This window comes from Oncorhynchus kisutch, linkage group LG28 (assembly GCF_002021735.2).
Source record: "Oncorhynchus kisutch isolate 150728-3 linkage group LG28, Okis_V2, whole genome shotgun sequence".
In the NCBI taxonomy this organism is placed as follows: domain Eukaryota; kingdom Metazoa; phylum Chordata; class Actinopteri; order Salmoniformes; family Salmonidae; genus Oncorhynchus; species Oncorhynchus kisutch.
The window spans coordinates 19,452,912-19,463,788 of NC_034201.2; the positions used below are offsets into that span (position 1 = coordinate 19,452,912).

A 10,877-nucleotide genomic window follows, 5' to 3' on the forward strand; every position below is an offset into this window, starting at 1 on the left:
TCTTTTTTCATAAACTATTTATTAATCTTTACAGTCGAAAAGTTAAATATAAAATTGCCTCTTGCAACAAACATTCAACAGGAGTGACTTAAACATGGGAGTTATAATATTAGTTCAGTACGTGAGGTGACCAGTAAGGCTGCCAGACTGGAGGTTGTTCATTTCAGACATATTATCGAGTGATAAGGCATAGTCTAAAACATGACAAGTACATCCAAAAGTGTTTTAACAGCTCAGTTCAGGCAGTTTATATGCTTGTCTGTTAATAACCTTTAAGGGGAAGAGAAAAGATTCCTATAACTTCTGGATGATGATAGAGGAGGCTCCACCACCACCATTGCAGATCCCAGCCAGGCCGTACTGGCCAGACTTCAGAGCATGTACCATGTGTCCCACGATTCTCGCCCCCGACATCCTGAGAGATTGACAGAATGACAGAAAGTAAGCATCACAAAGATCTGGCTTTTCCCTCCCTTATTATCAGGCTTTTATTTGTTTACCATCAGGATTTTTTTGGCATAGCACTCTCTGGCAATGCTGCTTACCCAATAGGGTGTCCCAGGGAGACAGCTCCTCCATTGACATTGACTTTGCTGGGGTCGATGTCCAACATCTTCACGTTGGCCAGAACCACAACACTGAAGGCTTCGTTGATCTCCCACATGGCAATGTCCTCCTTCTTTAGCCCTGCAGCTGCCAGGACCTGAGGACCATAAAAATGTAAATTTATTTATTTAAATTTCACACTTATTTTACCAGGTTGACTGAGAATACGTGATCATTTACAGCAAATATGTGCTGTCATTCAATTAAATTGAACAAAGACAGATGCTTTTTTCACCGTGAGAAGCTATATTCATGAGTCATGTTACTGTCCCGATCTCTGATAACCCATATTATCTAAAAAGGTACAGTGATGAGACCCACAGGTTACTTGAAACAACCACTACAGCAGTCATTTTGTTAAAGGGACATAAAAAATAAAATAAAAATGTAATTCATATAGTTCTCCAGCACTACCCCCAACATTAAGATACTGTATGAGAAAACAGCACGTGCTTCTACACCTGCATTGCTTGCTGTTTGGGGTTTTAGGCTGAGTTTCTGTACAGCACTTTGAGATATCAGCTGATGTACGAAGGGCTATATAAATACATTTGATTTGATTCTGTTTTGTAGTCAAAAAGATAAAGATACAATTTTCCAATGGCATCATCAGGTATGCATCATGTGACTTCAACCAATGATGAGTAGGCATTGCCTATGACTGGGTAAAAATGTATTTGTACTACAAAACATAAAAATGCTGTATTTTCACATATGTTGATATTGGGGGGGTAGTGCTGGAGATGAATAGGGAGTTTAAACATTTAGAGATGTCGCATTAACACTCAGACTCACCTTCGGTACAGCAAAGGCAGGAGCAATGGGGAAATCAATGGGAGCGGTAGCTGCATCTGCAAAAGCTGGAAAATGAAGACATTTTATTTAAAAGGAGCAACATGTAATATTTAAGCCATAATTTTGCAACTTGATCATAATCCAAAAAACACACGTTTCAGATATGTGAAGAAGTTTTGTATTACTAATGTTTTTGCTATTGTGGTCAACATCGCTAATGAGACTCAATCGTAATACAGGAAGTTGTAGAGACAACAGCTGGACCAGCTAGCTGCGGTAACAACTGATTAGCAGTATCACGCGGCATTCTAAAAATGACTGGTATGTGATTGACATTTGGTATTAGTTGCCAGTGGCCAGTGGCCAATGGCACGGTTTTAGAGGCCCTCTTGGCAGGAAAGAAAACATTTAGCTGTTTCAAAGCAAATTTCCTGGAATTATACACATTTTGCCATGGCATGCCTTGGTCTTAGGCTACCGGAGTGACTCAAAACATAACATAAAATAAAAATTGGTAAGCCCCATGCCATGCCATTTTTTTTAATTTTTACATTCTCCCTGACTGGCTAGTTTTTAATTTTATGTTTATAAGAACTTCCCCCCAAAAATATATATTGCTATTATCTTTCCTACATAATTTATATCTGAAAACATTTTAACCATCCCACAGTGGAGGCCACGATTTAGCAGCGGCAGTGCGCAGTGGCTAAATGCATAAAGGGGAAATACTGCTCTTTATAAAACTTTGCACTTTAACCTGATTTGTAAAATGAATAGCTGATTTTTTATGTGTTATTAAAACCTGCAATATGTAACTTTTTGGGCGACCGGACCAAATTCACATAGAAATGAGGGTTATAGATCTGTCACTCATTGAAAGCAAGTCTAAGAAGCGGTAGATCTGTTCTATGTGCGCAATTTCTATGCTTTAATTTATTGATTTAAAATAAATAAATAAATAAACAGTGCAGTGAAGTCGCTCAACATTTACATTACAGTCGGTCATCTAGCATACACTCCCATCCAGAACAACCCACAGGAGCAACAAGGGTCAAGCGCCCCGCCCAAGAGCACATGGACAGATCTCCCACCAAGTCAAATCGGGGACCCTGTCAGGATTCACCTAGCGGTCATGATTTGGGGCTGTACAAATGTTTGATGTATTAGAATAATTGATTATGCTTATGTTATATTAATAGAAGGGGAGGTGTTATCAGACCCCTCCCTCCTTACATTTATAGGGTCCTAGACTACAGATTAATATATATATAAATTGATTTATTGTGGAATGTCTGAGTAGTCTCATCTCCCACACTCCCCTGCAGAGTTCTGTCTCAGTCACACATTTCTAAGATGGGTCTTCTTTATAAGAGAGAAAGAAAGAGCAAACAACTGTGGACCACAGTCTGACCACAGTCTGGAATGTCTGAGACTACTCAGACATTCCACAATAAATCAACTTTGGGGAGGGGACAATTATTGCCTAGCTTTTAGATAAATACTGAAACTCTATGTTTGTACAGCTGTGGATGCAGGGTTTTGGTCTCAGGAGTAAAAAGGTAATGACGTAGTCAGTGACATCACTAAGGCGGGACTTCGGTTTTATAAAACAACTTGAGACCTTTTGTTTGATGCAGAAATGACTCAAACATGCGTGCTATGTTCCTGTTTGTCAACTTCTGTCTGCAATTGCATTAATAAAGGTTTTGAATTATTTCATTAAAGATATAGTCATAATGCTAATTTCACCAATGAACCAATGATTGACAAAGAAGGACGTAAGGAACGAACCCTAACAACCCAAACCAGCGACCTCTCAGCCACCGGCCTAAGCTCCCAACCCCCAGGCCAGCAACCATCAAAGAGCCCCCCACAGCTCCCCTGAGAGCTGCCCCTCAACCATCTAAGACCCCTCCACAGTCCTCCCCGAAACAAGAGTGTATACGCGTGTAGAGGCACTAACGTGGCATCAGTCTCAGGCAAACAGGCATTGGATGTAACAGTGTTCCTTTAGTGTTGTTTAAAAAAATAAAAAAGGTTTACTTTCATCTTTGAACTTTTGCAATCGGAAAGTATTCAGACCCCTTCACTTTATCCACATTGTTACTTTACATCCTTAATCTAAAATGGATTCAATTGCTGTTTCCCCTCAATTTACACACAATACCCCATAATGACAAAGCAAAACAGGTTTTTAGAATTTTAAAAACATTTTAAAAAACATCACATTTACATAAGTATTCAGACCCTTTACTCAGTACTTTGCTAAAGCACCTTTGGCAGCAATTACAGACTGGAATTAACTGAACATCTTTCACAGTGACACTGACTCCGAATGGAAGCCCCCAGTGCCAAGGTGTCCATCCCCCACTGAAGCTGGTTCATCCAGCTCCTGCCACAAGTGGTGTTCACCTGCCCAAATGTATTTCATGGATGTGCTATGGCACCTGGCATCAGCAGCATAATATTGTGTAGAGGACGGAGGGTCTTCCAAATATTGAATGTGTTGTTTTTTTTTTTTTTCATTTTTTCACCAATTTGGCCACTTGGGTACATTTGGGCTACTTGTGTGGGACACCTGGGTGACCTCATGATAAATGTCATGTATCACACTCATTTTGGAAGGTACAGTATCATTCTGAAACTTTGCACAAGTACTGTTACCCTCTTATGCTTTTCACTGAAATTGTCCCCATCATCCTATCTGAATGTTTGTTTTATCTTGTTCATTTTAAAGATACTAAAAAACGTATGTTTTTTTCCATTGTTTTATCTAAACCAGATCTATTGTGTTATATTCTCCTACATTCAATTCACATTTACACAAACTTCAGAGTGTTTTCTTTCAAATTGTACCAAGAATATACATATCCTTGGTTCTGTGCCTGAGCTACAGGCAGTTAGATTTGGGTATATGTCTTCAGACGGAAATTGAAAAAAGTAGGGGGGTAGCTGTAAGAGGTTTAAGGTGAAAGTTCATGATGTTCCTGGGAATCCCCCTGGATTGTTATCTCTACAAAGACACTATGTGCCATAGCATTATGCAACTACAGTCTGGTACTGGGCTACGTGGGGGGTTGGTGTCTTACAGACGATCCTGGCCAATGGGGTGACGCCGAGTCTCTTTGCCGCGTCGACCGTCATGAGAACCAGAGCGGCGGCCCCGTCGTTCAGCGTGCTGGCATTGGCTGCAGTAACCGTGCCTGGAATCCAAATCACCAATCAGAATCAACTTAGTCTGCACACAGAGGTTTGTCTCAAGCACATCAGTGAATGTTTGAGTCTGTCTCAGTCCTTATGCAAATACCGTTCAGAGTAGTTTTACTTCTGAAGACGTTTTCTTTATGCTCATTATCATGGATTACCTTGGGCTACCATGAAAAAAGGATATCAACCCAAGAGTTGAAAAAACAGACATCTATTTTTGGCTTTCTGTAAGCTCAGGTACCCTCCTACTCAGTAATATATAAGCAAACATGCAGCAAACACCAGTTCAGAGGCCTATCAACTTGGACTAGGGTGCTTACCATTCTCCTTCTGGAACACTGCTCTTAGTTTGGGGACTTTGCTGAAGTCCACACGCCTCCACTCCTCATCCTCTGACACTACCACATCAGGCTTGCCTGCAGAGGAACAACATTATGTCAGCTACATGCATCTGACCACTGATAATATGCCTATGGATAAACATGGTAACATGGTTTGGTTTAGTTTATTGAGGTTATATGTTATAGGATACCATCCTTTACCTCTCTGTGGGATGCTAACGGGGACAATCTCTTTCGCAAGCACTCCTGATTCATATGCTGCTTTGCTGCGGCTGTATGAGCTGATGGCGTAGGCATCCTGCTCCTCCCTGCTGATCTGGCTGTTCTTGGCTGTGTTTTCTGCACAGTTTCCCTACACATTAAATTCCATTAAAACACATGATATCCTCTTCAAAAGTCAAGAACTCAACTACTAACCATTGCTTACTCTGTCTCCAAATGAATGGAAATAATGTCCAGACAGCGGCCAGAAAGAACACCAACACACACTCCTATAGAGAACATTTGCTCTATTGAAATATTTAATACACAGTGATAAAATACCATGTGGAATTTGTTGTAGACGTCAGTGAGGCCGTCCTTTACGATGAGGTCCTCCATCTTCACGCCTCCGTAGGATGGAGTGTCCCTAGTCATCACATAGGGAACATTGGACATACTCTCCATACCGCCTGCCACCATCACATCCTGACATAGTCAGAGTTAGTGGGAGAAACAAAAATGAAAGCAACCAGATTAGTTTCTCAGCAAAAACATACACTTTTTAGGAGATTATTCCTATGCTACAGGATGCAACCCTTTCCATCGAAAAATAATGGGCTTATTAGATAAAGATTAATGACATGGTTATATTTAGGTCACAATGACCTTCACCGGACATCTGTATTCTGTGAGTGCAATGCCACTAGGGTTTTATTCTTCTCTATGTAGTAAAATCCAGTGATCTTCCATGACCTCATATGAGCATACCTACCATAATGTTTTGGCAAACTGAGTAACACAGTAATATTGCAGATGATCAGAGCAGGGGTAATAGCAGCTAAGTCTGGTGTCAAGTCATGTTATGGTAACACAGTGAGCTGTTATGTTACTGTACCTGGTGTCCACACATCAGACTCTGGGCAGCCAGCATGATAGACTTCATTCCAGAGGCACAGACTTTGTTGATTGTTGTTGCTGGAGTGGAGATGGACAGCCCTGGGGGGGGGGGGGGGGGGGGGAGTAGCAGTCGATTAGCACACCTGATAATGTGCTGTGTGTGTATATGTGTATATGTGTGTGTTTCTAAACATACCTGCACCAAGCAGGGCCTGTCTTGTAGGGGCCTGTCCTTCCCCAGCCTGCAGTACATTTCCCATGTAGACCTCCTTTACCTCCTCAACTGGAATACCTGGCCATCATCACACAATATACATACCCTTACAGATAAAACAAATTGACTGTGCAGTTGACACCTCCTTTCAGATGAAATGTACAATATTTTACTAGCCTAACTGTGCTGTATACTGCCTAGCGATTAAGTCAGTTCAATTATTTGAATTCCATTTTTGTTCGTTTTTTTGTGAGCTCAATGCACACATTGAGAAGTTTCTCTAGAGATAAATCATGTGAGTGTGTTTGTCATATATACTACCATTCAAAAGTTTGGGGGTCACGTAGACATGTCCTTGTTTTTGAAAGAAAAGCAAATTTTTTTGTCCATTAAAATAACATAAAATTGATCAGAAATACAGTGTAGACATTCTCAATGTTGTAAGTGACTATTGTAGCTGGAAACAGCTGATTTTTAATAGAATATCTACATAGGCGTACAGAAGCCCATTATCAGCAACCATCACTCCTGTGTTCCAATGGCACGTTGTGTTAGCTAATCTAAGTTTAGCATTTTTAAAAGGACGATTGATCATTAGAAAACCCTTTTGCAATGATGTTAGCACAGATGAAACCTGTTGTTCTGATTAAAGAAGCACTAAAACTGGCCTTCTTTAGGCAAGTTGAGTATCTGAAGCGTCAGCATTTGTGGGTTCGATTACAGGATCAAAATGGCCAGAAAAAAAAGAAAAGAAAACAAATTCTCCTGAAACTTGTCAGTATATTCTTGTTCTGAGAAATGAAGGCTATTCCAAGCGAGACATTGCCAAGAAACTGAAGATCTCATACAACTCTGTGTACTACTCCCTTCACAGAACAGCGCAAACTGCCTCTAACCAGAATAGAAAGAGTGGGAGGCCCCGGTGCAACAACTGAGCAAGAGGACAAGTACATTAGTGTGTCTAGTTTGAGAAACAGACGCCTCCCAAGTCCTCAACCGGCAGTTTCATTAAATAGTACACGCAAAACACCAGTCTCAACGTCAACAATGAAGAGGGGACTCAGGGATGCTGACCTTATAGGCAGAGATCCTCTGTCCAGTGTGTGCTCTTTTGCACATCTTAATATTTTATTTTTATTGGCAAGTCTGAGATATGGCTTTTTCTTTGCAACTCTGCCTGGATACCAGGGGTATTGTGTGTAGATTGAGGGAAAAACTATTGAATCCATTTTTGAATAAGGCTGTAAAGTAACAAAATAAGGAAAAAGTCAAGGGGCACTGTAGATAGGATAAAATATAAAAATAAATCATTTTCCCCCAACCCTACCACCCATCCCCTATTTGGAGTAAACGGACAACACTTAGGCTTCTACATACTATATACATTTTATGGACACAATGTATTTTACAATAGTAAGAGAAATAAATCAGATCAAGCCTGAAATATGCGATGTAGTAGGGAGTTGTAGTTTCCAACAGGCTAATATTGTGTCTCCTGACCCCTCCTGTCTCAGCCTCCAGTATTTATGCTGCAGTAGTTTATGTGTCGGGGGGCTAGGGTCAGTTTGTTATATCTGGAGTACTTCTCCTGTCTTATCCGGTGTCCTGTGTGAATTTAAGTATGCTCTCTCTAATTCTCTCTTTCTTTCTCTCTCGGAGGACCTGAGCCCTAGGACCATGCCTCAGGACTACCTGACATGATGACTCCTTGCTGTTCCCAGTCCACCTGGCCGTGCTGCTGCTCCAGTTTCAACTGTTCTGCCTTATTATTATTATTATTATTATTATTGGACCATGCTGGTCATTTATGAACATTTGATCATCTTGGCCATGTTGTTATAATCTCCACCCGGCACAGCCAGAAGAGGACTGGCTACCCCTCATAGTCTGGTTCCTCTCTAGGTTTCTTCCTAGGTTTTGGCCTTTCTAGGGAGTTTTTCCTAGCCACCGTGCTTCTACACCTGCATTGCTTGCTGTTTGGGGTTTTAGGCTGGGTTTCTGTACAGCACTTTGACATATCAGCTGATGTACGAAGGGCTATATAAATAAATTTGATTTGATATTCTACAATACTTTAGTGCAGAAAACTTGACAATTAACGACAATGACAACTACTTGTCCGGTCTATGTTACTTTTACACCTGCTACGCAAAAGAGACAGAACAATGTGCGATTAAGGGATAGAGAGCAGTTGCTTCGCAAGGTATCTCTACCAGAAAATACATGATCTAAGTGATTGATAATTGGTATTCAGCAGTGATAAAAGTATGCCTTATTTACTTTTAAGAACAAAAATTGTGATTTTGTCAGACAGCAACTCTATAGAGATGAGAAGATAACTTGGAATTAAATAATAGTCATCAAATAAAACAAATGTAATATACACAACCTAAATATTGTATTAAAGTCATGTGAATAAATGAGGGCTAAGTGACAAGCAATAATGGGCAGTCACTACCATCAATGGACTTTTGTTAACCGTTTTAGTATGTGTCACAGCACACAACCTACATAATGCATTTGTTTATTTTTTTTAATCAAAACCAAAAACCATTATTATTTTTTAACAATCAAATCGACCTCAAAAAGCACTAATCGCTCAGCACTACTGCTGTGTCAAAACATGCATCTAATTGTCAATCATTTTACTGTGAATGAATGGAATGACGTAAAGTCTTCATATCACTTCCATACCTGCTTTCTCAATGGCTCCTTTGATGGCGATGGAGCCCAGTTTGGTGGCCGGTACGGCTGCCAGGCTCCCTCTGAAGGACCCCATCGGGGTGCGGACGGCACTGACGATGACCACTTCCTGAAATGACCCATCAAAGTTTGGCAAAAACCCTTGAGTAGCTTACTGCATTCTCACTTTCACTCAGTCAGTCAGTTCAATGTGTCAAGTTAGCTGCAAAGATCCTGAAAAGGGTCAATTATGTTCCAAAACATTTCAGTCACTTACTCACATTTAAAGAAGGGCGAGTTGAATATGTCCTTGACAGGTACTTGTGAGCCTGCAAGGGCAGAGGAGGGATATACCTATTAGCAGCTAGGTACTGTTTTGTAACAGTCAGTGTGTGAGGGGGGACGACAACGTTATGGCACATTCAGCCAGCTAGCAATCTGATTAGCTACTACTGCTATTATTGAGGTGTAGATAGAGCAATATATTTCTAGGAGTCAACTAACAATATATAGCAAGCTAACACATTACAGGGATTGCTGTGGCTAGTTAACTATATCAGATAGATAGCGAAGTTTACAAGGCAGGCCTTTTCTATCGTAACCGGCTGTCAAAACAACAATAGCTAGCATGTGTATGCGGCCGATAAAATTGAGAAGGAATGCTTCCCGTTTGAAGTGCCCACATTGATTTTGGTCACCCCCACTTACCAAACGCTTGCAGATTTGAGAACGCATGGTTAAAAGTCCACTTGATGACATAATGTTGAACTGCAACGGAGGTCTGTTTGCAAAGTTGAACCTATTTCACCTTCAGCCGACTAGTACAGCGCCAACCCAATGGACCAATCAGAACGAGAGGTGTGTTTGCAAAACGTCAGTGCGCATTGTGGTCATTGTAGTAAAAACGATTCACAACTTGTAGTTATCTAAAGGAATCTTCCACAGACAAAAGGGCTATTTAATTTTTTTTAAATCACCTTTATTTAACCAAGTAGGCCAGTTGAGAACAAGTTCTCATTTACAACTGCGAGCTGGCCAAGATAAAGCAAAGCAGTGCGACACAAACAACAACACAGAGTTACACATGGAATAAACAAACGTATAGTCAATAACGCAATAGAAAAAAAGTATATATACAGTGTGTGCAAATGGCGTGAGGAGGTAAGGCAATAAATAAGCCATAGTGGCGGAGTAATTACAATTTAGCAGATTAACACTGGAGTGATAGATGTGCAGATGATGACGTGCAAGTAGAAATACTAGTGTGCTATAGAGAAAAAAAGTAAATAAAAACAATATGGGGATGAGGTAGGTAGTTGGATGGGCTATTTACAGATGGGCTGTGTACAGCTGCAGCGATCAGTTAGCTGTTCAGAAAGCCGATGCTTAAAGTTAGTGAGGGAGATATGTCTCCAACTTCAGCGATTTTTGCAATTCGTTCCAGTCAATGGCAGCAGAGAACTGTACGGAAAGGCTACCAAAGGAGGTGTTGGCTAAGGGGGGTGACCAGTGCGATATAACTGCTGGAGCGCATGCTATGGGTAGGTGTTGTTATCATGACCAGTGAGCTGAGATAAGGCGGAGCTTTACCTAGCAAATACTTATAAATGACCTGGAGCCAGTGGGTCTGGCGACGAATATGTAGCGAGGGCCAGCCGACGAGAGCATACAAGTCGCAGTGGTGGGTGGTATATGGGGCTTTGGTGACAAAACGGATGGCACTGTGATAGACTGCATCCAGTTTGCTGAGTAAAGTGTTTGTAAAAGCGCAGAGAGCATCATGAAGAACAAGGAACACACCAGGCAGGTCCGAGATACTGTTGTGAAGAAGTTTAAAGCCGGATTTGGATACAAAAAGATTTCCCAAGCTTTAAACATCCCAAGGAGCACTGTGCAAGCGATAATATTGAAATGGAAGGAGTATCAGACCACTG

The 10,877-nt window shown here is 40.9% G+C and overlaps 1 protein-coding gene across 1 annotated transcript; it reads right to left on the reverse strand.

The window, feature by feature from the left end:
- acat1 (acetyl-CoA acetyltransferase 1) lies at positions 1-9,798 on the reverse strand. Its single transcript, XM_020464444.2, has 12 exons — positions 9,652-9,798; positions 9,225-9,272; positions 8,956-9,073; positions 6,244-6,339; positions 6,046-6,146; positions 5,493-5,636; positions 5,151-5,301; positions 4,929-5,024; positions 4,491-4,604; positions 1,402-1,466; positions 546-703; positions 1-415 (listed from the first exon to the last, which is right to left on the reverse strand). Exons 1-12 carry the CDS (start codon positions 9,700-9,702, stop codon positions 295-297), a joined length of 1,263 nt encoding a protein of 420 aa, XP_020320033.1. The 5' UTR covers positions 9,703-9,798; the 3' UTR covers positions 1-294.
- Positions 9,799-10,877: the final 1,079 nt, after the last annotated feature.

Excerpts from the sequence above, each read along its gene's own strand:
- acat1 (XM_020464444.2), bottom strand. The coding sequence starts at position 9,702 with ATGTCATCAAGTGGACTTTTAACCATGCGTTCTCAAATCTGCAAGCGT. Across the intron at positions 6,147-6,243 it reads ACAGGCCCTGCTTGGTGCAG|GGCTGTCCATCTCCACTCCA; the intron begins GTATGTTTAGAA and ends CCCCCCCCCCAG. Across the intron at positions 416-545 it reads TCCCTGGGACACCCTATTGG|GATGTCGGGGGCGAGAATCG; the intron begins GTAAGCAGCATT and ends TCAATCTCTCAG.